The following is a 27,869-nucleotide window of genomic DNA, read 5'->3' as shown; positions in this document are numbered from 1 at the left end:
AAGTTAATATCAACCCAGGACAAAGTCCATAATTGATGTACTAGTACTTGCACTCTCTTCAGGTCTAAGAAAATATGTATTGACCTAATACTGACGTTTCCTTTCCTGACATAAGATAATTGCAAATGGTACTTAATTGATTTATTGTAATTGAATAAAAATGCCAATAGCTGTGCATCAATAAAGTGAGATTTATACAGCCAAATGCTTCAAACTTCAAAATGTCATAAGAGGTTACAAAATTTGTGGAAAGGAAAGAGAATCATGGCAGACATCTTTTTTGTATGTTGTGTTTATCTTTTTACTAAAGCTACGTTTTTAACTAAAGGAGAACTTAAGTTATTGCTTTGTGGATTGAAATTTTTGGTGAAATTAATAATTAATACAGTAATAATTTAATTCAATTAAATACTGTTTTAAATTTTGAAAATAAAAGATAATTCATGGAATAAACCTTTCAAGGAATTGCTAAGAATATTTATGGAATTCCAAAAAAAAATTGCCCTGCCCTCATTCTCCCTTTAATCATGTTAAAAGTAAACATGTTTTACTGTAGACAGTGATAATTCTTTAACACACCGCTCTATGTTACTGTAACATTTATTGATGATCATCTTGTGACAAAAGTGATGGCAATAAAACAGTAAATACTCCAAATCACAATAGAAACATTTGATCAGCCATGAGAACAGTTCTGTCAACACAACATATGTCAATCTACAGGATTTTTAAACATAGCAATAAAACAAAGATATAAATTTAAAGGGAACTGGGGGAAAACTTAATGTATATTGAAAACTAAAATTTGAATAATATAAATACAATTTTGTGAACATCAAAATTACCTTTTCATTCATACTTGACAACGATATACAAAATGAGGTAAGACGTTTACTTCAACAGATGTTTCGCATTTCTCTTTCTTTCTTTTTCTTTTATATTTGTGGTTAAATTCTTTATATATAATTTTGTTTTCACTGAGGTGTTGACATCTTGTTAACAGTCACAACTGAGACAATATTCTAAATAACTAGATTTTCAGGAATACTGAAGCTACAAGTTAAAACAGAAATTTATATGAGCTACAAGCATGCCCTGTTTATGAGACAATTATTTTACAATGGTGTATAATTTAGATTCATATTCTATCATTCAGTTAAAACATCGATTACCAATGGAATCAGCAGCATGAATTTTTGCAATGTCTGCGAACGAATCTAAATAATGCAAATGTTGTGAAGTAAAGCACAGCATGAATTTTATCATATAGTGTATGAAACTTCTGGTCAAAATAATTCAAAACGGTTCTTGGACAAAAAAAGAAAAATAATCCCATTATAAAACTTCTGCATAATGTATCCCAAGATTCGATATGGCAAGCCAATAAAGCAAAAAAAAAATATGGAAACCTAAACCAGTTGTTTCTAATCACATTCTAAAATGTTACAGGTAACAGGCATTCAGCAATACAGGAAATGTACTCTCTATAAATTCAATGTAAAAAGAATTATATAATTTCAGTAGTATTCATATTTCTGAACAATAAGGGCATTATTGGTTATACATCAAATTACATCAATATAATAGAGACAGGAAATTCAAACTTATGATTATGGAAAAGAATATTGAAAAGAAATACAAGTATTTTTTTGTATCTATAAAAAAAAATGTAATAGAATTTTATACAAGTTAGAAACAAACACATTACATATATAATAAACTGAATTTTTTGTGGTAGAACTAAATTTCAGAAATTTACAAATTTGGAATGCACCAATTATTAAAAAAAAAAACTTAATTTATAATATTAAAAGAGGTATAAATAGATAATTATGACAATCACAAATGGAAATAGTAGACATATAAAATGTGCATCAATGAAATATAAACTAGCCTTGCCCTTTGATAGCACACATGTATATGAACAGTATAATAACAATATATAAATAACATAGAACAAATGACTATAATTTTGACAAAGGAATTTCTTAACATCAGACACATAACATATCAAAATAAGTACTCCACAGAGCCCTGCTTGCACATAACAAATCTTCAAATCTCCAATTCTCATGGGCAGTTTAGAAAGTGGGTTAAGAGTTGGTAAAGGGGGGAATATATTAAGAGATTTAGGTGGGGTGGGGCATGGGTGGGTTGGGGTGGGGGTGGGGGGAGGGGGCTTAGGTTAAAGGAGTATAATGACAACAAATAATTTTTGCCATTTAAAACAAAATCAAAACATGTCAAAATAATCTAATGATAAGGAAATCTTGGCCTCTTACCTCAAAAATTACAAATTATCATTTATGATATTTTGAAAAAAAATAAAATAAAATCATACAGATAATTCATAGCTATACGCTCAGGTTTAATCTTGATATTAAAATCAAGACAAATCTTTCCCTTCCATTTGATTGAACTTCCCATAACAAAATGATAAATCTCTCATAAAATGAGCGTAATATTTCACCTTATCTCACATAGTGAAAATACAAGTCCTTAAAATGAACCTGTGATGCGCATTTTCATACACTCAGAGTCATTTTTCTGGATTCCAGTATGAATCACATCTCCGATACACAGTGCACCATTTAAGAAAAAAGGAAATTTTTATCCACCATTACTGCTCTTTCTCTCTCTCTCTCTGAAGAAAGCACACCTCTTGCACTGAAACAATGTCAAGAGGAGATTTTGTAGACAAAAGTCACCTTATATATAATCACTCATCTTGGGAGTTTTTTCTTCTTCACTTTTTTGTTTGATGATGAATGGCTGAAATCATTCCTCCCTTTATCACACTGGTCAGTGTCAGTATATGTACTACAATATCCCACAATTCCTGCGATTATTTTGATCCCACTGAGCCAATGTTCTGGTATATCTGCCTGGTATCTTCAGCAGATGGCAGTCTGAAACAGGAATTCCGAATTATGAATGTCCTATTACGGTAATTTTCTTTTATATACAGCAAAGTCAAAACAGATAAATGGCTGAATGAACAACACTATTCTATTCAATCATCAAACTAAATGCATAAATTTTATCAATACATGTATAATACATGTATAAGCCTACTGAACAATTGCACAAGATAGCCAGTTCCGAATGATTGCAAATCAATTTTCATCAATTTGCCAAAGTGAACGCTACAGATATGTAAGTCACTTTTTAATGATAATTTATTAATAAAATAGTCACTTTTTATTGATAATTTATTAATAAAATAGTAACTTTTTATTGATAATTTACTAATAAAATAGTAACTTTTTATTGATAATTTATTAATAAAATAGTAACTTTTTATTGAACCTGTAATGAAATCAAGCTTGTATTTTTCTAAACCATGTAAAATTCCGTGATTTCCATGTAATATTGCATTCAAATAGGAGTTATCCATAGCACACTGTAACATTATTCTTGTAAAATGATAAATTTGGTGAAAACTTTGACACCTTCAATAAAGTACATTTAAATCACTTAAAATTCTGTAGTATTAATTGTTGGAGTTGTCTTACTTGGGTAGGTCCTTCTCCTTCCTCTTGGCGGAGGTGGGTAGTACCGGGGGTAGTGCGGCCTTTGTGCTGGCAGACAGCGATTTGTTGGCCGTCTCCATGGTAGCAGTATAGCTTATGTTGGTGTACTCTCTCCCCACAGATTGCTACAACACACAGTTACCCAGTAAAAATTCATATATTCTTACATAGAAATGTTTCATTCTATAAGGTTGTAAAAATTCAATGATACAGTGCCATTTATCCTTGGCATCTCATGACATTCTTAAAAGATATCAGCATTCACTTTTTTTTTTTAAATTAGAAACTCTAGTTTGCATGATCATGGAGACTCTTACTATTTTAATAATACTTTGTCAATCAAAAGTAATGCCAGTGAACAAAATTTACTAACTACAGTTAAAAGAGCTTTAAGAAATTATATATTTGTTTTTTTTCTGTATTTTCTTCATTCTGCATGTCAAGTATCATTACAGAAACAATCTGAAATGTAAAAATTTGTACCGGAAAAAAAAAAAACAACAGCTACAGAATATATTCAACTGACTGCTTGCAGTAAAATGACAAGCCTGTCTTTACTGACCTCCTCGGCCCGCTTGCGTTGCTGCTCGGTCTCTAGGTAGTGGAGCACGGCCATGTAGACAAACTTGTACTGGGCCTCTGTCTGGACCATGCCTGACCGCTGGGATCTCACCATCTGGATCGTCTTCTGGATATCTATCTCGCACTCCAGACCTAAAGATATATGATACATGAACACTTATATCTTGATTGTTTTCTGGATATCTATTTCACAATCCAGACCTGACAATAATATACATGTACATGTAGGTTTAAATATACACTCTACAACTTAATCAAACTTTTGACAACAAGCATCTGAACACATACTCTTTTAAATTTTTATGGTAAATGTTGTTTTTCGCCATTTAGCATTTGCGATTCATTCTCCCTAGGGTCAGAATGAATCTATAGAACATTACGGAATATCTTTGACAAAATGCTTCTTTTCAATGAAATCTACCAAAATTTTACAAGTCCGATCAACTACAATATACTCTCATTGTTTCTGTTTGCCGTGGGAAAATATTCAGAATATAAAAAAGATAACAGTGAGAGGTCTGATTTATACAGACTGATGACACTTTTTGTGTCAAACATTCTGCTTTGAAGTTCTTTTCCCATCACAGTAATTATTTTATTTCAGGTTTTAACGCTCAGTTTAGGCTTACCATACATCTTGATCTGGTTGAGTATTATGTCTATGACAATAAAAGTTCCCGTTCTACCAATACCAGCACTGCAAATGAAAAATACAAATCATACAGAAAACTGATCAGTATTGAATCTTGTGTACAAAAGCCTTAAATTTGCGGCATCCAAATTTCATCAAAATAAAACAACCTAAAAAAGATGAAACATCTCGTAAATCAACAAAAAAAATCATATATGCTGAGAACAGATGTAACTGTTTTCAATCTTTTACTAATATTCTTCTATAAGCAAAATAATTAGTCATTGAATCTGTTGAGGAAGGGCTTACTTTTTAATAAACAAATACTAGATATGAAGTTTTCATTATTGACACAAATTTACCTTCCCTATGTTTAACTGCATATGCAGTTAGATATTACACTCACAGCAATAGCTGCTAGATAGAGCCCAAGTATGTATATCCTGTACCTGCAATGAACTACAATGGGGCCGGCGTCCTTGATTTTGTCCTGCTGGGCATTGACCACATTGAGGAAGTTGAGGACACAGCCTGGGTCTGTGGGTACGCCGTAATCAGGCCAGGTCAGGAAGTGGAACTGGTACACACGCCTGGTCTCCTCCCTCTGTGTACAAAAATGCCAGAAACATTGAAATACTCAAAAGCTTACCTCAGAACGTATGACATTCATACATACTTTAACTTTCTCAATTTCGCATGGAAAAAGAAATCATGTGCAATTGAACCATGCATGTATTAATCAACAAACCTCATAATAATATGATTGATTAATTCCTAGCTCTCTGATCGGCTCATATCCAACTATCTCGAAAAAACAGAATGTTATATTCACCTGCACGTGACGTAGGAGGTCAATATAACATTTGTTTTTCTCAACTAAAAATAGATCATCCAATGAAATATCGCGTTTCACAGTTTGTTAGGCTATGGCTTCAAACTAAATTCTTTGCTTGATAACACTCATTCGTTGCTTAATCATATAATAAAATAATTATTGCTGGGTTTTTTTTATCAATATGATGACTTAACAACCCTTGAAGCACAATATTCACCTCACCTCCGGCTTTGTGAATATTGTACTTCTTGCGTAGCTAAATCGTATTGACCTCAAAAACGGCATAATTGTATATTTTTAACTTTTAAATGGTTGTACAGTGTATTTAAGAATTTTTGGACCAATTCTTTACATAGATTACTGGTAAACCCATTGATGCTTAAAATGCATCTACATTGCTTTGATTACTATCAACTAATCTCATATGCCAGTTAAGTTTTAAACCTAGTCTTTCTTTCTTTAAACGATTCTTTCACCAAATTTATAGAAATTGAAGACTTCCTTCAGTTGATTCAAGTGCCCTGAGGATTTTCATTACAATACAATCCTTGTGAAATCAACTACATATAGGTAGTCATCAAGACACAACACATGGTACAGTGTACATGGTATATGTTTACTCCTACATGTGTTCAAACATCATATCAATACACATTTCTTACCTTGCCATCTTTGTTGATTTTCCACACTTCCAATTCCCTGATAATGTAATCTGTTTCATCCCTTTGTGAAAGGAACTTGACATAAATGTTAGCATCATAGGTCTCAAACATTCTCTCCAGTACCTCATCCGGATCTTGGGGTGAGGGCCAATACCTCACAGCTTTCACCTAGAATATATACACAAGCTCCATGAGGAAAATGTTTTTAAAAGTAGAGATGTCAACGAGTACTCCAGTACTCGACCGTTGCTTGATCACAACAATCATCGACTAAAATTTCTTAGTCGATTACTCGTTATGAAGTCAAAATTATTTTGAAACATCTTATTTGAATGCATCAAAAAATAATGCATCAGTTTTGGGCAACTACAAATGAGACTTCTCCGCATTTTTTGGTATATGACTAACAGTCTTTCAATTGGCGCCCTTAAATGTATATTTTAGTCGCTAATATATTGGTATCCATGATCGCTTTTGATTTTGAAGATCAATTGAAAGTACTTCTGCAAGCAATCATGAACTTTTGGAGACCATGAATTTTATGTTTCTTTTAACATTAAATATTAAATCAGTTAATTATTGGATAAAATGTTAATTTTAATGATACCAATAATTATCTCGGGGCGTTTGTTTTTATAAACATAAATCTTTAACTGTTCATTATGAACGGGACAATGACTTATAATATGTATAATAAGCATTGAAGAAGACAAATTTAAATTGCATTATATGAGATGCAGCTGAATTATGTGTTAGTAAGCATCCCAAGTAAAAAGAAAAAGCTACTCAGGGCGTTTGCAAATGGATATTATCATGATGAAATAATTTTTTAAAATCCTAATTAAGTCAAATTCATTCATTACATTTACCTATAAGCTTTTAAGGTACTTCACTACACCTATTGACTTATACCTTTAAAAACACCACATCACAAGATGGCGATTTGAACATTTTGTTACGCTTGTGAACTGCAGATCATGGGTTGGAATCTGCCTAGGGCTTATGTTGATATCTACTGAATTATATTGTTAAAAATCATATAATTTTGATGCAAAATTGCACATTTTTTTTTTCTATTTGACTTACAGGCTTCATATGCATCACGCTATCTAACAAAATCAAGTAATTTTCTGCTGATCTGAGAATTAATTCCAAGGGGTATTGGGCCACCTTAAATGTTTTGATTTAAAGACATCATGTACATGTAAGTGACAAAAGCAAAATTAGCATCTTTTTAATTCAAAAAGACCCACAGATTCAAATAAATTAGAGAGTACTCCCCCATTAATCGACTAGTTTCTCTGAGTAAATTTGCAGCCCTATTTAAAAGGTTAATACATATGTATAAAAAAAAAATATTTATAAATTATATATATGTATGTTAGCATCATAGGTCTCAAATGTTCTCTCCAGTACCTCATCTGAGTCTGGGGGACAGGGCCAATACCTCACAGCTTTCACCTGCAATACATGCACGAGTTCCACGGGGGAAATGATTTAAAAGATTAATATAATACAGATGTTTATAAAAATATGATGAAATACCTGCGTAGAAACTTCCAGTAAGTTACTAATTATGGAAATTCATTTCAATGATTTTTTTTTTTTTTTTTTTTAAAGATACTTCAGATTTTTTTCATGATACAGGTATCTTTCTGTATACAAAATGCCAGATGAAATTTTTTTTTGTATTTTCTTTTATGTTCAATGTAAATCACCAAATATACAAACATTTTCTGAATTGACAGAAAACAATATGGATTAAGATCACTCTTATGATCAATAATACACAAAAGCATGTACAGTGTAAGTTAACATGATTGTTTTTGAAATTTTGCAAGACAGATCTATATATATTTACTGCCAATGAAAAAATAGATCAAGCAATCACCTTTCCCCTCTCGACCTCTTTGGTTGTCATGACGATGACCCTTGTGTTTTCCTGCCAGATCATTCGCCAGAAATCGGCCAAAGTTCCAGGGAGACAACCCTGTGTAGCTATAAAACTTTTCTTGTTGGGATCCGCTGATGAGTCTTCGTCCATCTAATTATTATTTTAAAAAAATAATGATAACAATGATATGCTTATATCAGCAAACATTTATCTCTACATCTATTTCCTTTTTTACTTCCATTAACATCGAATAGAAACAGAATATCAATGTCAAAGCAATTATCACATAGGTTGATAAATCTTCCTTGACATATGCATGGTAATAGTTTTCTTCCTTGATCTATTTGTTAACATCAAAAGCACTGCATATATTACACTACAAATTTAAGTGATGGAACCTAAACCTTACTTTAAGTTTATTGTACACAGAAAAACAGTGGCAAGAGGATATTTTTTCAATACCTTTTCTACCCTATACAGCAGTTTGACCCTAACAACCATGTCAATTTACTTTTCAGCAAGACAGGGGGTCGCATATTCAGAAGTATACATTTGATTAAAGCTGCAGGAAACATGTCACTAAATATTTCATGAAATTCTTAGAAATACATAAGAATTCTGATAATTCATTTTTTAAAATTTGTAGTTTTATCAAAATAACTTCCTTAGAATGACTGTCACAGCAAACACAAATTTGGCAAACATCAATGCAAACTGTTTACTCTTCTGTTGCTTTTAGCCATTAAATGGGATTAAAGTACGAGGTATATGTAAGATTAAGTACAACTAAGATTTATGGAAGATACCGATAGTTTGCCTCGTTCAATCTCATATTCACAGCCTTTATAAAATGCTTTCTATTCATTGGCAACATTCCAGAAATAAAATAACAAGTCTCTGATCCTTACTGTAATGAAATTGGCATTTATATAATCGGATCCAATGACGTTTGGGTCTCCATCCTTCAACACAACTCGCGTATGATCAACTGAAATCAAAAGAAATTGATCCAAATAATGTTAAAAATTCTTATTATTTACACTATGAAAATTTCGTAATTTTTTTTTACCCCAAAACTTTAGACAGCAAAAAATAAAATCTATATTCGTATTCTTTAACAGTTTTGACAGAGTCAGAATAAAACAAAATCATGTAATGGCCAGGATTCTGTATATTTGCTTACATGGCAAGATATTTTTGTATCGGTTGCGGGGTTTGTTTTCTATCCTTTGTCCTTCCTTCCTACTATAGAGATGTCTGACCTCCATTTGCTGTAATTGCTGGAAATATTAAAAAAATACAATGTCAGTCTCTGTAATATTTTCATCAGGATATCACCCCTGCAAAATCATTGATCATCATAAATAATCACTATGTCAGTATGTGTTCAATGAAGGGGGGAGGGGAGTTTCAAAGGTGCAAAACTGTCTCATGTTTTGAGACGTTTTAACATGAACTTGGAATAGTTAAATCCCATTGAAAGTCCAAGCTCTTCTTAAAATGGCTTCAAGATGCTGTGATCTACCAGGGAATTAATTTTTTAAAAGTGCTTTTGCACTATATATATATAGATTTACCTCGAATTCATCCCAGAATCCCCCTTTGCTCTTTGTGTTCGCACTGTCTTTCTCTTTTTCTAACTGCCTGACACGGTTTTCTAAACCAGAAGCAGGAATTCTTGTGGCATTGAAAGGCTGCAAAAATAAGGAATGATGTTGGTAAAGAACACACATAAGCTTTCTGTATATCATTTGTAATATTAAGAATAAAACAAAGCCACATTAAAAGCAGAATCCATTGTCACACTTCAGAATTATTTTTATAAACAGTGAATGTTCAAAAATAAATTTGGGGGGTAAATAACAATTGGTAATGAACAAACTTATCAATTAATTCATACTGTAGAAGCAGAAATATTCGTTGAGGATTTAATTTCGTTATTTTCGTTGGCAGTATAAATCAACGAAATTAAATCGATGATGAATTTTTAACCAAAGTATTAATGAATATAAAGAGATTACGATATAACGAAATTAAACGCCAATGGAAATTTATTTGGTTAAAAAACAATGAAATTTTTACCCAATGAAAATATGTGCTTCTACAGCAGTAACACATTTCACTCGAGGTGAAATATAATTTTTAGCATTGGTGAGTCTAGGACTTAGCTAATACAGATTTTATTCAGGCTTATTCAGGTTTTACCAGAAATGATTTTTAAAAAAATGGACTACTGGTGACCACCCATAATTTTTGTGAAGAAGCCTCTATATAGATGATCTTAAACAAAACAGAAATATATGAAAAGACTGATTTGATGAAATGTTCAGGATTAAAAGCTTGCAAAGCTTTCTAGCACATGAATATCAGTTGGTTTACAATCTAATGACTGTGAGAAATATAGGATATTTCTCATTTTCATCACTAAAGGAGATCTAGAGCCCCATCACGTGTGATGATGGACTGAACTAAAAGTATAAACAACCATAAATCGTCATGAAATTACCATTTGACCTACATAAAATTCAAACATGGAAACCTGTATACACATGTATTTCTCCTCCATGTACCCACAAATGAGGAAGTTACAACACTGCTGCCATAAAAAGCATGAGATGTTAACAATAGATTGTCATTTTGACTTACTAGTTGATTGTGATCTTTAAAAATAAAAATCTAAAATAAGAATCCTTAGGATGTACCGATATATATCATATCATTAAAATTATTCCCTTTTCTACATGATCTTGTTCAACTGAATTTTATATCTGAGTTTTAACACAACAAAAATAATCTCCAGTAAAATCGGACAGCTCGAGTCCTAACAAACAATGCAATACTTTCCTATTTTTCATAAAATGATATCATCAATACAAATAGAAGATTTTGGTGTGGTATACGGCATCTAATAGCAAACAATAAAAATTTTGATTAGAATCCATCATATTTAGGCATCCATACAAATACATGACAAGGGTAAAGCTGTCAATAAGACAGCAAATTGAATTTTCTTTTGCGAGATCAGTATACCCATAATCCATTTGTCAAACACTACCTATCCGGAAAAATGGGGTACTCTATATGCATGCATGCCAATATTATGCGAAAAAATGACCAAGTGAAAGTTTTTCATAAATATTAAATCAATCAAAGTAATATGCACATTTCTAATATATGTACAATTGATCTGCAAAACATCAACTTCCTATCTTGAAAAATGTAGGAGCAGTTGTCCATATGCAAATATTATGCAAAAAAATGACAAAATCAAAAGCTGGTATTTTTTCATAAATAATCAAAAAATCAAAATCCAAGTCATATGCACATCTTTGATATACATGCATGTTCAATTGATCTGCAACAACAACTTCCTATCTTGAAAACTGTAGGAGCAGTTATTCATACAATAGGGGTATCCTTTTGCCAGCCGCCCGCCCGACATATTCAACATTTTAATAAACATTTCTTTCCTTTGGAAAACCTGGTTAAAAATACATTTAAAAAATCCAAAATCAAACGCAGCAATTTTCCATTATCTTATATTTTAACCCCAGTTTGATATTTGTCAACAAAACCCCTTTGATTAAAAAACCACATTTAAGTTTAATATACAGTATATGGTGATAATATTAACAAGTTAGTGTCACTGCAGACAAGTTTCCAGGAAATTAAGGACTGTAATTAGAAAATTCTCTTTGTGATCCACTTTTTGTACTGGTGTGGGCATAACGTAAGATATAAGTATGTACAAGTGCCACCGGAAAACAATTGTCTAGTGAATCACCTCTCTTAAGTTGACTAATATCACTTGTTAATATGTGATTTGCAGTATATATGTTTACAGAATACGAAATCAATTTTACAGCGAGGTTTCTCAGGTTTATCAGTATCACATAATAAATCTTAATTTTCCTCATTCATAAACCATATGATTTGTTTGAAAAATGTTAGAGAAGAAGGTCAAAAATGAAAATGTTGTACATGTAAGATAATAAAAACCTTGGCATGTATGAAATTCTCAGTTTATTCATAACCTTCAACTTTACTAACCTAGACCACCCCATCTTGTATAGTGAAACCTGTACCATCTAAAATCTCAGAGGAAGATTTGCAGTTGACTGATCTGTACATCCATAGCCTTGCCGACTCACTTACCGTTTTTCAAAAGCACCCAGTTTCCCAGTTTCTCTACCATGCCATGGGATTTTTCTTATTTGTATATTCATAACCCTGCTGGTCCACTTACCGTTTTTAGATGCACCACGGTTCCTAGTTTCTCTACCATGGGATTTTTTTTGTAATGCTCCACGAGATCAGTCAGACTTTTGAACTTTTCTCCGCCTCCCACGTCATAAGTCTCATCCTACCATAAATATAACATATATCAACATCCTACCATAAATATAACATGGAACAATTATCCATTTGCCATGAAAAATATGGTGGTACACATGCTGTCTCTACACCTTATCAATCTGTAAAACAATGATTTATTGACAGAAAGCATGTCCAATGCAAGATTTCAGCAAAATATCAAAGTAGCTGTTTCCAAAACACAATTTGCGAGACATGAAAAAGTTGTCAAAGCTTTCAGTGTTTTTTTTCCTTTTCACATGTAAAATCAAATTTAATCATTTTAATTTCTCTGTTTGGTCATAAACTTGTTTGGGTTGTATATATGTATAGTGTTTCATAATCATTTTCACAAAATTTGTTTGCTATAGCTTAAGTCATTCAAAGTTTCAAGATGTTTGCTAATGACTCTAATATGACAGATGAAGAGTTTTGTTAAGTATTTCATTTAGATAAGTCATATGTATTTTAATTTTAAATAAAACATTCAATTATGTTCAACATAATTGTACACCAAGTGCATTAATAATTCTCATTTACTATATATGTATTTTCAAAATGTGTCTGAGTATTTTCTTCACCTTATCATGGAAGCAGATCATGACATGCGTCACTTTGTCGTCGGTCCGTACAGACAGCACAAAGTCGCCCGGCTTGCTCTGACTCTCCCGCACTAAGTAGCTACCGTTCTTGCCTTTCTCCATTAGCACCTTTTCTGCCTCTTTTCCAGATATATGGCCGTGGAACCATCTAAATATACATAAATAAATTTTTCTCATTCTTAAAAAAAAAAAGGTGATATACTGAACGTTTAATTCAAAGGATAAAACTACTTCAAAAATTGGTCATTTTTGTAAATCTTAAGATGTTAAAAGTTTCTCAGGACAAAAAAAAAATAAAAAGTAAATTGTATATACATGTATATGGTCATTACTTTCTTGAATTACCCATACTTGCTTTGGGTCTAAAAATTGTCATTTGAATTCAACACATTCTGATTACGTAACAAATTTCAAGTATCGCTGGCATGTACAGCATATGCAAACACTTAACTGTCAAGGATCTGATAACAATGTATTTTTCAATGACTCTATAACTGATAACATGCACAGCCTTGCTCCTATAAAATGATGAATATTACTGCACTTCTAAATCTAAGCATAGTTCATTACTTGTCTCTTTCTTATCAATCTTGCTAAGGCTGTGCCATTTCTTTGGTCATGATAATACATGTTATCTATTACAATGCAGCATATTCTTGTTTTGTTTTGTTTTTGTTTTTTCTGCCTCTGGAGTCTTCTGTCAAATTTGTACCATAAGATATCATGTAATAAGTGTGCGTTTTTTTCCCCATAAATATTCTTTGATTTAAAAATAAGACACAAAAACAAAATACTAAGTTCTAAGTTTCTTGGGAGGTCTTGTACCTTTGAAATTAAATCAGAAAACAATACATTGATAATACTAATTATGAACCATTGATATCTGTTCTATTTTTTTATGGGGGGTGGGGGGGGGGATGTCTTTAGTCCCACCTCTCTGTGGTGGGGTCCTCTGAGTTGAGGGGATACTTGAGCTCTATGACCACCCCGTTCCTCTCCTTCAGCTGCCCCTGGTTCTCCATGTAGTACTGGACCAGCTCTGCCAGGGTAGCGAACTTCTCCCCACCGTACAGGTCGTAGTACTCCCCATTGTTCTGGATCTTTATGTGGGTCACTTCAGACTTCCTCCTGTCAAATCAGTAGAAACTATTTTAATAGAAATCCATATAAGGTGGAGTTTTTTTTTATATACTAGGCATAAGAATAACATCTTTTTCTAAATTTGGTACATGTATAACCAATTAACCATTCGTTTAGTTTTCTTGGACCAACACAAAATCTTAAATCTTAGTTAAATTATTGATGTTGATCGCCTTTCACTAATTTTGCCTCCAAGACTTTTCTATCTCATCTCTACATATGAATAGAAAAAAAATACAGGGAAATTTTTCTAATTACTTTTTATGTGCACAAAATCATGTATTTTCTTAAAAACAAAATCTTTGTGCAATCAAAAGCCAAATCTCTCTCTCTTTCTCTTACATGTCGCTGTTTAAGATCTGATATAACAGTAATTTACATGTACACATATATCTGACACATTTGTATGGGCATGTATATATCTACCTTTTACAGATACTTTCTGAACATACGCTGTAATCTATTCCCTAACGACCTTGCTGTACATGCCTTACAGACCTTATCTAGAAGGAAGTAATAGCAATTCTTGTCCATTTTTATGCAGATTTTCTCTAAAGCAAATACGACCAAAAAATAAAAAGAGCTTTACAACCAGTGGGGAGTATATCCTTTCATTATTTTGTTGTCAAGCAAAGAACGGTGAGATCAAAATTCAAGAGAAGCCATATACTAAAAAAGTCAGTTGGAAAAAATATACCGGTACATGTAATTTGTTGTAAATTCTATTATTCTTTTTATCCCCTCTGAAATAAAGACTGAACAAAATGATAGCTTCCGTAGAGCAAACACTTCTCTAACATTAATTTATTGCTGTCACTGCAGACTTCAATTGTCATGACTTTCTGTATATATACCATGATTAAACCTTAATACATTTAAACCAAACCCATCAATGCTTGAACATACTAGCTGCTCAAAAGCCAAGTCAACTACTCTCCTGTTATTCTATTATAAATTTCATCCCTTCACCTTTTTAGTGAGATAGATAAAGGCCTCAATGACGAAAACTTACGGGAGGGGAAATAATTAAGATAAATAATGTCAATGCCTAACATTGTTCAATACAAATCTTTAGATGGTCATGGGTGTTTATTTTCTTTGAATAGGGAAATTCTCCATTATTTTACAACAGCTGTTAACATCTACCACTTGATATATTCCTAAATTCTTCCTTCCATAATTTACTCATCTTTCATAATGACAACATTTTCATTCCCAATGCAAATTTATTGTTTTGATCACAAGCATTACATGAATTCTTTGTTCCAAAGTCCATCACGCAGGGAGAAATATAAATATAGTTAATTACTCCTGGTATAAATGGAAGTATGATGATCATTGTTCATAATATCTCCATTATTAGATATAAATGTATCAGATATTACATCACACTCTAAAAATATCAACATCAAATGCATGGAAGGGATAATTGTCATTGAGATAAGTACCTATTCATAAAGTAAGAAATTTTCATTTACGTTAATATCTATTAATGGAACAAATTTTCATGTGCATCTTACAAAAATTACGCATGTTATGCAATGCTTTATATATATATAAGCTGTTTGTTTCTAAATCCACCATACACCAAACTATGCATGTACTTTACAGCAACTGTTTGATAAGAAGGAGATTTTTTGGAAATGGTACCAAGTACTTAGTGGTACCCATCTCATCACTTCACCATGAGAGAGAGAGAGAGAGAGAGAGAGAGAGAGAGAGAGAGAGAGATGTTCTATACTTATACTGGTACATGTACATACATAAATTTTTTTTAAAATTAAAGGGGTATTAAACGAAATTAAGTAAAACATAAAACTTCTTACAAGAACTCTGCAGTCTCAGTCACACATCCTATGACAACTCAAGAATATGACCAAATTCACTGCAAGCGACTGAATAACAGCTATATTTTTTTCAGGATTGTGTCGCTGTGCTTAAATCTCCCAGTGATGGAAGGTCAATGGTCAAAGTCCCTTTAGACCAAGCAATGACTTCAATGTTCTTATATGTACTAGGCACCATTCAGGGAATTGAATTCCTACCCCTTCTCCTTTTTTACAATTGTGCCACACCAATATAATTTCTTGTTTATCGGACATTCAGTGAAAAAAGGTACGAGCGGGCGAGCGATAAAAAAATTAATTTATTATTTTTTGTAGCAAAAATTTTCAGCCAGTACATAAATAAATTTGAGCGGACGGTTATATTTCTTCTACTTGTTTCTGATTTATAAATTAAAACTATCAAAAATGCAAGAATAGAGTGAAAATAGAACAGAAAACACCGCAGAATTTTCTGGATGCGGGAAATTTATAATAATATTATGTGTACTCTTTTATTTAGATATGAGCGTGAAGGGTCTGATGAACAGGAAATTATATTGGTGTGGCCTTGTTGTTTTTAGTGATCTCTCTCTCTCTCTCTCTCTCTCTCTCTCTCTCTCTCTCTCTCACATAAATCACTCTATCATTGTACTGTACTCCTAATGACTGTGACACTGTACGTCCCCCATTATACACGCACCTTACAGAGAGAGTGAAATCACTGGGACTGCTGGTACTGTGTCTGGCCAGGAAGCTGCCATCATAACCGCGCTCCTTCAACAACTCCTCCGCCTTCACGCCCGATATGTGGGGGTGAAACCATCTACAAAATACATACTTGCATGGTAAGATAAAAGGATTACTTTAACAAATCTATGCATTAACTCACTTAAAATTCATCTACATCTTACTTTCTTCCAACTTTACTTTGCACTTAAATTAACTTCCATAAAATAATGCAAAACACAAAGGTTATAATTATCGGTGAACTAAAGAAAATCTAGTAGTCATTGTATTGTGCAAATATTTTTTATATAACCTTTCCATGACAAAAAAATATTATACCCCTGCATTTCTAATAATAGTCTTGTCCAAACATTTAGATATTATCAACATAAATAAATTATTAAAAATGTAAAGAGTATAGAAACATTTCAATTCTTATATCATTTTCATAAATATACAGCATGCATAAAGATGAGAGAGGTAAGAGAGTTAAATATTTACATTAAATATTTTTTTTTGGGGGGGGGGGGGGGATGACAATTTTTTGACAGATATATCTGTCAAAAAATTGTCATCCCCCCCCCCCCCCAAAAAAAAAAAAAAACAAACAAACTAAACAGGCATAAAAAGTGGGAATTTTAACATGAAAGAAATATATTCAAGAAAAATTCTAGTATATTGGTGACACCCCGACCAAAAATCTAAAGACGAAAATATGGATACTACTTCAACAGATCTCATTTCTTACCTCCTTTGTAGGGGAAGTGCATCCTCTTTCGAGTTACCTCTTTTCATTATTTTAAAAAAGAAATGACACCAAAAAAAATGAAAGGGAGAAGCTTTCGGGTACCTTCTACCCTCACTAAAAGTTAAAAGTTTATATCAAAACCAGAAAACACAACACAGTTATCTGGAAAACTATATCACATGTTAAGATGTCATTAAGCAGAATCACAGTTTGTAAAATACACAAAACAAACAAACAAAATCCAGAAAAACCACAACTTGTCAGGCGTCAGAAAGGATATCAATCAATCGATCACAAACTAAACTTGTTCAGCTTCTATTTCCTTCGAATCACTCGAATAAGACAGCATGATGTTCACACTCTTCACGAAAGTCCAATATATACTACATTTTACTTCCTTAATTTTTTTTCCTCTGTTAGAAACTTCAACCTTGTCGTCGATAAAACAGCTGAATTAAGTACATCCCTGTGGTGTAGTATTTGAGCTGTCTTTTAATTTCATAAATATACACAGTATACCCAAGATTTGTGCATTACAAAAAAAAAAAACCCAAATCAATAAACTATTTTTCCTCTGTAGTGTTTTTTATGTTGGGTATATACACACATATATACTATGTACTTGGTATTATCTCACCAATGTTTTGAACCACAGCAGTGGTTTGTGGTAGGGCCTCAAATTTTGATTGAAAGAAACACACACAAAAGTTGGCAAGATTTCCAAATAGAGGGCATGTCTTCTATATTGATTCTATATTGATTTTTAAAATCTGTATTGCTATCCTAAACCAAATAAAAAAAAAATCAAAGTAAGGTTTTACAGTTTTCCTTTAAAAAGTTGAATTTAAACATCCACAACCAATAATGTCAACATGGTAGTTTTTTCTTGTGCAACTTATAATTCCTTTTGAATGTTTATCACTCTTGATTCACTGTTTTTACAAGAAGGTAGGTACGGATGCTTATAAAAAAAAAAATCATCCACTCATAATGAATACACACAAATCAGCTGACATTGTAAATTTCAAGTTTCTCTTGTATAACGTACATATAAATCATTAACCCATGTAATGAAAAAAGAATCGTTTAACGATCACTCATCACCAACTTTCCAGGTAAGCGCGTAATTCTGTAAAGCACATGTTTCAGGGCCAAGAGAATGTTTGATCTCCAGTTTTTTTTTCTCCATGCACTCCTCCCACACAAAAAAAAATTGTGAAGCTTGTATAAAATTCTTGACAATGTACAGGAAACTCACAAAACACAAGATGACAATTCTTTCAAAGATGAACACACTAGGTGAAGTGCCCGAGCCAATATTTCCTGGTGACGAGATTTTTCTGAACATGTGAATTGTGGCAACAGTGGTTAACGTTAGGTCAAGTTCCTTTTGAAAGCTGTATAGACATATACTTTTAAATCAAACCAACTCGAACACAATGACACAAAGAAGAGAATTGGAATCAAACACGGAAGTAAATTTAGGATCCCTCAATTTAGGAATCAATTCCAATCGTCCTTTATAAATCGATCAGTTGTTCTTTTCTTATGGGGTGCATGCAGGCATTTAAATCTTATCGAACTGATTTTTTTCTGTCTCCAAAAAACCACGGAAAACCCCTATTTAAAGGTAAATTACATACACATGTCCATATGTAAAGATGGAGGGAATATTTGCATTTTGGTGTACCTGGTATTACAAATTACAAACCTGACAGATTTCAATCTAAATCAATCTTAAATCAACATAAAAAGTTTTTATCTCAAGTAAAAGTTGCGTGGAGTGTAAACTTTTGGCTAGAAAAAATGGGTGGAAACTTGCAGGCCCCAAGACTATATATATAAACTTGAAACAGTTTTAAGATGACTTTTAGATTTAGAATATCTTGATTTTTTTTTCAACAGTTTCAAGTTTGTATAATTTACAATATATATACTCGATCTCACCATGTAAAATTAATAATTATCATTCCTTCATCAAATTACCCTGTAAAAATGTGATTTGTATCAAATTTTGTCCAGTAAAATCTATTCTGTTTTTTGCACTTCAAAAAATTTAATATATTAACGAATAGATTCCATTTCATTTGTGAGTAAAGAGAAGAGTTATGCATCTTAAACTTTGTTGGCTTGCAAGTAAACAAGTAACAATGAGTAGCATTTAGGCTAAATATAATTTTAATATACATGTATCTTAAGGGTAGGGTAAATTTCCATGGTTTAATTGTTTACCTTTGACTGTGGGAAGGCATTTTTAAAATATATATACATGTACACCATATTTAAATAAAATGAGTCATTATAAAGAGCTGTCAGTATAATCTGAGGGGTAATGCCTCTAGTGTAACGAAACAAAACCAACAAAATTGTCTTTTTCTTTTCTATGAACAAAATCCTAATCTTATTGTCTTATCTTTGGCAAACAAACAAAAAATGAAAGCCTTATATGTAAATAAACTTATCACAAAAAGCAAATACAGGGAGTTGGGGTGTCTTCAACTAGAATTGAAATAGGTATCTGCAGAGACAATCGGTCTTCTTTGATAAGGCCAATTGAATTCTTGTGCAAATACTTGAATTTGATTTCAAACGAAGTGCATTTATTATATTTACAGAGTACCACAAACCAGGAACTACTAAAGCTTTTTTTTAAAACACATAAACATGGATAACATGAACACATTTGTAGACAAGGCATCGTCCCTATTACCATGACAGTCTCCTAATTGTCACAATGGCAGGTAAATGAGTTATTTATAGACAATTTACCTTCAGGAAACGGGCCTCATAAACATTATAATAACATTGTTAAATAAAAACCTACAAAATAAGGGGAAAAAAATGCTATTAAAAAACCCTCCAACGAAACATGTTAAACCATAATGTATTGGCTAGATAGAGACACACTGCTTTATATTCCTGACCTAGTGACCTAAATTAGAATCGACTTCCCTAAAACACCTTTGTGTATGTACAATACAAAGAGGTGGTATACATGTTTTATTGTTCAAACAAACTTGTGCAGAATTTAGCAAGCACGTTTCATGAAAGTGAAATCTTTATTTTTCTCTTATTTATGAATCATCCCATAAATTTCCTTTTAGAATTAATCTAATTGTTTTCATACCAACTGCACTCATGCCTATACACAGTTAATCTATAAGGAATAGATTTCTATTGATCAATAAAATACTTTCAGATATTCTAACAATTCTATATGCATCAGTACTTATTTAGAAAAATTTATAATTGTTTCAAACATAATTGCACTATAAACCGCGATTTTTCTGCTGACATATTAACCATATTACGCAAAAGATTATTCCGGCAGAGAAATTTGCACAATTCAAAATAGAATAGGAGTATAGTACATAGACCATTTATACTTTTGAATAGTAACATACATAAATGAGATGAACAGAATAAGGATATTGACTTACTGAATCAATACATGGAGAAAGTATAAAAATTCAGACTGAGAGTGAATCTTTTTACCTCTGATGCAGAGATAATACTTTATATAACATGGTGATAAAAATTATATTCCGTTGCTATGGTATAACTATGGTACACATAAATTTTATTCATGGATATATGCAGCTACCCACCTAGCCAGCTTTGAACTGTAAAAAGAAAAAGTTGTTCTCTAGTTGAATAACCATGTTTTGATCTTCTAGTACGTACTTTTACACAAAAGAGGGAAATCCAAGTTTTTCATCATTTTATCAAGACAATAAGCTGTGCAGACCAATTGAGACTATAGCTAGATCAATGATTCTCTTAAGAAAAATTCTGCATTCTTTTTGGAGTACCATTATGAAAGTCATGGTTTCAACATGCAGCATTTTAATATATATTGTATACGGCTGTGATTGAGATACAATCAGTAGTGCACATAAATGGCAAAGATATAGAAATGATCAGCAAGCAATCAATTAACAGAGAGAAACAGACCAATCTTTTTGGCCATGTATGTCAGAGCAAAGAGAAGTCAGAATGATTCCAAAAGCCTCCAGATTTCATTGGCAGTGTATGCTCATTTCAGCATTGAAGACAAGCAACTGTGAAGAAATTACTAGATCTAAATATATAGCAAAGTATGAAAACCAAAAAAAAATTTTGTTTTTGCAAGCTCTCATCTGATTGGTTGACTTGCCTCCGCTGCTGACCAATCAATTTAGCTACTCTTTCACTCTCTGCTTTTGGCGGTGGAGGAACACCTCTCCTCTCCGTCATGCTCGGATTATGAAGTATGGAGTTACTGAGTCATTAAAATATGAGGGATCAAGGATCATTGGAGCAGGAGTAATCAAAGAAGCTACAATTCACTCATCAGTATGCTGAAGCTATGAACCCTGAAGCCAACACCTAAAATTACAGAGTCAATTCAATTTAGTATTTTTTTTTCAAAAAATACATATCAAATATACATACATGTAGATAATGTATCAAACTACAGTTAAAAAAAAATACAGTGAACATACTAACATGATTTTTCACGTTAAACGGAGTCAGTTTCATTTCTTTAAACGTACGTGTTTCAATAAAGTATATAAATTGGATGTTTATTTTAGTCATAATGATACAAAATTATTTCCTATTATTCTCTTATCTAGATTTTAAAACTTTACACGCAAAAGTTTATCCTGATTTTTGTCCTTAAAAAACTTTAAAAATTTATCCTACATTAACATATGGTCAATTTACAATGTAATATAACATCAGATACAAGCACTTAAAATGACATCATGATCATCTTAACTCCAACTCCAACATAAGCACCAATTTTTTTCAACCCCCATTTCTATCCCCCAAAGTACCAAAGTATGTGCAAAGTGTGTAGTGTATTATGCATGCCATGTGGATTTTTGTACACAGCTGTCTCTACATAGTAAGTATCATATATGTACCACTTCGCAGAAGAGGATTTCATCTGTCTCTATTTCCTCACTTCAAAAGACACATGATACAAACTCTGAAGCTGACTGGCTCACTACACTTGATGCAATTCAATCTTCTCCGACACATCATCATACAGTTATGTTGAAATATTAAATGTATGTTATAAACAATTTTTTGTTATTTTTGGAACATATGTGCTTGCAAGGGTCAAACTTGGTTATATATATAGCAAGAGTAAATTCAGAAATCAAATCAAATTTGTTTACAATAGTTCAACACATTATAGAAGATTTTTACCAATTTAAAAACTGATTTAATACTTTGTTCATAAATGATGAAAACAATGCATTTAGATCTAAGCTTCAATATGCATATTTCATTATAAAACACAATAAACTTGTAAAAGGATTTTTTCGTCGACTTTCGATGCAGTTATACTAACAATTCCTATGGTAAATGAGATGATCAGCTGACTTCTATTCATTTCTCCCTTGATCTTTCCATGTTAACCTTATATACAATAAACAGCTCTGTTCCTACCTACTTTTGTCTCTGCCTTTTTTAACTCTTGTGCTCCATAACTCTTAAACATTTTAGTATTCACTGTACTAGCAATTGTTTATTTTAATACAATAACCATTTTTGGGGAGTTTTAATTTAAATGAATTGATATATCATCAGACAGCATATTTGTTTCAATGTTGGTACGTTGCTTTTTAGAAATGCAGATTCTCTTTGTAATTATACTAAGTATTAGTATATAACTTAATCAAAAATATAATTTTGTGTTTCAATTATGACCTAATAGAATAAAACACTAACAGGTAGAATCAATAGTTCTTACCTTATTCTTATCACAATCATGCATAAACAATAAAAATCAAATACATACAGTTTATCATTATCAAAGGATTTCCAATTTTAAAAAACAACAGCACTCGATGATGCAGGCTCAGAGTAAAGCCAGTGGAAACATGGTCTTTAAAAACACTTCAAAAGATATAGCAAATACTTTTTCTACTTCCATGTGCATGTTTCATGTAAACCCTAAACGTTAATTCCAACACAAATGTACTAGCAAATGCATTACACAAATACTCTGTATTTTGAGATTAAAGCTGACATTGTGAAAGTGTTTTTCCTTTGAAAAGTGCAGCATAATTGAACATTGTTTAATTAATGTGTTGAAATTAAGCATTGATTTAATTTTTGAAATCATCAATGCATGCTTATAAATATCTCCCCTGACTCTGCATCCAAAAGCTAATTCTACAAAATGTTTTCTTTAAATAGATTAATCAAGTAGCTATGCATACAAATGGCATTTTTTTTTAAAACAGAACATAAAAACCCAAAAAGCATTTACCTACAGAATATGATGTAAAAGAATTTCCCCTTTTGATACAGTTGCAGGACAAGGACCAGGGTTTTTTCCTGTCAGTAGTACGTATGTAGGTATTATATACAGACAAACGTATATAATAATTCACAACGTCTTTCCCTTCTTACCAGGAAGTCTTAACCACAACTATTACAAACAACGTCACTTATGTCTTGGGCACCCCTTTCAAGTGTGTGTATGTCTATAATGGAGAACTATAAAACCATACATGTAAACGTCACAAGTACACTACAATTACATATGTACATAAAATGCTACCGAGTGCGAATTCACAACTCTGAGTTGTGAATTATAACGACTAAATATTTATAATATTTCTGTACTGAAATGATAGTCTATAGAAGTACATATAAGACATATCTATGTACTTTGATAGACTATCATTTCAATACACAAATATTATTTGCCCAAGAGAGAATCCGAAAAAAAAAGATTTATATGAATTTAACATCTTGTTTCTTGATAAGTTTCAAGCATTTGAAGAAAATTTATATCAAATGTAAATACATGTAATAGAGAAAAAAACAGATGATGAGATGTGAGAAACAAAGGTAGATGTGGACTGAAAAAAGGCAAAAATAAAATCCCCACATATTGTTTTTTAAATGACCAAGAAGTTTATATAGATATCAGATCATCATCATCCATTTAAGTTTAGCTATTCTCTGATATTTTCTCACAAAGTATGTTGATATTCATTACTGATACATCTATATAGTAATTCACCATTACAGCTAGCTAACAAAAGCGAACTTTTTTTTTCAATATTTCAGAAGTGCACATATGAGTTATCTAGCTGTCAACATGATAATCTTGTTTATACATGTATTACCACCTTACTGATATTGGTTTGGGGGGGGGGGGGGGTTGTTGTTGCATGGATTAAGGAAAAAAGCATGAAGTTGATAATCAAACATGCAAATTGTGTGCATGTGCTGTCCATTGCACAACCATGCAGGCTAGTCTTAAATCCCCAACACCTATAATAATTTCCTAAAAGTAAAAAGTAAGCAAATGAAGTTCTTTCCTGTTAAGGTGGAATGTTTTTGTTGATAAGATTATCCATTTTACATTATCCCAAAAGTTCATCGATCAAAATACGGAAGGAAATGCCAGATAAAATATAAGAGTGCAAAACAGGATGTTTACAAAAGATGAATAATCCATATTTAAAGTAGATGTATTATTAAACTTACTGCTGCTGAAAATTTTACACACAAGAGCCACATAGGAAAAACCCTCCAGATCATGTAATGATCTGATGATAAATTTCAAATGTCTGCCTATATAAATGTATAATTTCAAACTCCAACACTAAAATTGTATTTATGTCTTGAATCATTCTTCAACAAGCACTTGGAATGCAATAACTGAAATTTAAATGAGGTAAGTAAAATGCATGTAGAGATTTTTAAAAGCTACAGAATTTCTTCCAATAAATTACTACTGCATATGGGTTTAATATCAATTATAACTTAATTCAAAGCATATGCTTCATTTGATTTGCAATTTCTGGAAAATAAAGAGACCTTGATGATTTATTTATATAATTACGTCAAATACTTATTATACATTGCAGTAAAGAGAATTTTTTTTTTAAATTACAATTTAAATATGGTTATATCAATTCCCGGGTTTGACTACGATTGATTAATTTAGGAATGAAGAAACAGTCCAACACTTGCAAGATTTTTGCTCTGTATGGTGTGAAAGATACAGAAATATAGTGGGAATGGGAATGGAGGGGAGGGGTTCATTTCATTTACCTGTGAATGATTTATCACACAGAAAGGGTGTGTCAATGGTTTTAGGTTTACAATGTAGGTGTTTTAATTAATGGTTGAGACCCCCAAACTAAAAGACCTAAATTTTCCTATTCTACATTATACCAAATATAAAAAAAGATCTTCTGACAGATCATGTGATATACAACTGCCTCCTAGTACATAGCGGCATATTAAATCAGAGGCGCTTTCATGTGTAATCAGAGAACCACTCCTGGGTGGCTTGGGTGGTGCTATTTATATCTGTCTAAAAGTAAAACAGGATCTCTATTAATCATATCTGCACCCACATATCCTGGCTGTCTATGGCACAACGTAATGCATTTTTCACACAGTATTAAAAACCGAGTAGAAAAACATAGAAGACACCATCATTCAATTTTGATATTACTGGTAATTATTAACAAAGGTCCATTGGCTACAATGCTCACCAGAGCAACAATACTTAAATGTGTCCGTATATCTTGGTCTCATATTCTGCCAAGTCTTAATTAAGTCTATATATGTGTATATTTCAGTGCATGGGTCATGATGAACAAACAGTTGTCGCCTTTTCTGACCCCCTAGAGAATTAATTTCAGTAATGAACTTAAACTGCTTTGTAGATCAAAGCTTAGTTCCATAATAATTTCAGATTTTTTATTAGAGGTTCTGTCATATATTTGCAAACACTTATGCATATAACTTGAATGTGGACCCTTTTACGCCTTAAAGTTCTACTGGGTTGACCATATTTGAAGATCCTTGGGAGGCTTTTCATGAAGCATATAGCATAAAGTGAAAATAAAGGCCGATCATTAGTTATGGCTGACACTATACATGTACCTTCAATGAACTTCATGGGTGGCTAATACCTGGTGGAAATGAAAATCAGTGCAATATCTTGACAGTCAATATATAGACCTTAAAATGGTGTAAAGGTGGCCAGACACATATATATTTAAAATTCTAAACATTACTCTCAACAACGTGCTATGGATGCTCATGGGTATTTAACAAAGAAATTAACGTAAACAAATACTGCATTTGGAAAATTTAAAGTGTAAGGTTAGCTAAACTGACAAATTTCTTGAAAGTTTCTGCATGGGAAGCCAGGTAAACAAGTAAAAATAAAACAGTACTCTGCTCTTTGACTGATTGAGGAAAACTTTTAGAGAATTTCATAGCATAAATACTAGAGTATTGAGGGTTCAAAACAATTTAAGGTGCAAATGAGCCCAAAGAAACTTGTTAGGTCTCTTCTCTCTCTCTTCTTCTATCACATTCAGTTTTCTTTTTCGCTCAGACTGAATCAAAACCTACAGAGTGCTGGCTTAGATGAGGTTGGTCAAGATACCTGACCACCAGCTTAACATTTTTTTTCTTTTCTTTATTCACTTAAGGCTAGTCAGCCTATCAGTTTATCAAGGAGGAAAAACTACTATAACAGGATAGCTTCAAGCATTTGGCTGATTAGCGTGTTCGTAAATATTTGTCTGGATGTACCTTGATTATTACGTCACTACCTGAAGTATCTTGGGTACAATGTAATTCGGTGGAGTATCATCTCATGAACAATATAATTTATTGAAAGGAGCAACAAAACAGATATGAGATTGAATACAAGCAATAATTTGGGTATTTCTTTCAAAGAACGAGTACCGCTTACAAATAGTTGCTTTTACTATTTATTGTTTAAAATTATACTTTGCTGGCTCGCCAATGCATATAAAACATTTTTAACACGTGCCACAATGTGGTAATGAGAGTAAATTATAATTTGGCGAATACTGGTATCTGTCCAGTATGGTTCTGGTCTTATGGATACAAATAGATGGGCAGTACCTGAAGGACTGCACATGAATTGTAACTTCAACTCTTATAATATCAATTACGTTTCTTAACCTCGACAAGCTCTCTATACATCGACATGTTTATAAAAGGATATGTAAAACTTAAAATACCAGCGAAATTCCACAAAGCAACTTAAAACGGATCCCTCAAATCTCTTATTTTTCAAAAACTTTACTCCACAGAACAGACATCTTCAGCTTTGTACGCCGTTATTCTTCAGTAATTCGACAACAACTTTCTGGGAACTGTGAGAAAAACAAATCATTCAACCCTTAGAATTATCATCTTACCGTCTTGATGTCATGTTCTGTCCAAACTGGACTTTAAATCAAATTATTTCATTCATCTACCGAGTCTTGAAAATTTTTACCGGAAGTGCATTTGTTTTCAGCCTCGTTTCCATACTCTTGTGGTTA

General features: G+C 32.1%; 1 protein-coding gene across 8 annotated transcripts; it reads right to left on the bottom strand.

The window, feature by feature from the left end:
- Window positions 1-582: 582 nt before the first annotated feature.
- Window positions 583-27,869, bottom strand: LOC128187682 (tyrosine-protein phosphatase non-receptor type 11-like). 8 transcript variants are annotated; one of them, XM_052858105.1, is made up of 17 exons: window positions 27,744-27,860; window positions 21,689-21,900; window positions 16,759-16,881; window positions 14,026-14,220; window positions 13,072-13,240; window positions 12,384-12,500; window positions 9,715-9,831; window positions 9,321-9,417; window positions 9,046-9,125; window positions 8,135-8,287; window positions 7,660-7,704; window positions 6,244-6,411; window positions 5,196-5,350; window positions 4,745-4,812; window positions 4,096-4,247; window positions 3,516-3,658; window positions 583-2,909 (listed from the first exon to the last, which is right to left on the bottom strand). In XM_052858105.1, the coding sequence occupies exons 2-17, from the start codon at window positions 21,766-21,768 to the stop codon at window positions 2,846-2,848; spliced, it is 1,926 nt and encodes a 641-aa protein (XP_052714065.1). In that variant the 5' UTR covers window positions 21,769-21,900; window positions 27,744-27,860; the 3' UTR covers window positions 583-2,845. The 8 variants fall into 8 exon arrangements, with proteins under 8 accessions (XP_052714065.1, XP_052714066.1, XP_052714067.1 ...); XM_052858106.1 differs by lacking the exon at window positions 27,744-27,860 and adding an exon at window positions 23,805-23,962; XM_052858107.1 differs by lacking the exon at window positions 27,744-27,860 and adding an exon at window positions 23,801-23,956.

This window comes from Crassostrea angulata, chromosome 6 (genome assembly GCF_025612915.1).
Source record: "Crassostrea angulata isolate pt1a10 chromosome 6, ASM2561291v2, whole genome shotgun sequence".
NCBI classification, from domain to species: domain Eukaryota; kingdom Metazoa; phylum Mollusca; class Bivalvia; order Ostreida; family Ostreidae; genus Magallana; species Magallana angulata.
Note: the sequence above shows the minus strand (reverse complement) of the source record. Positions and strands in the feature narration are given on the sequence as shown.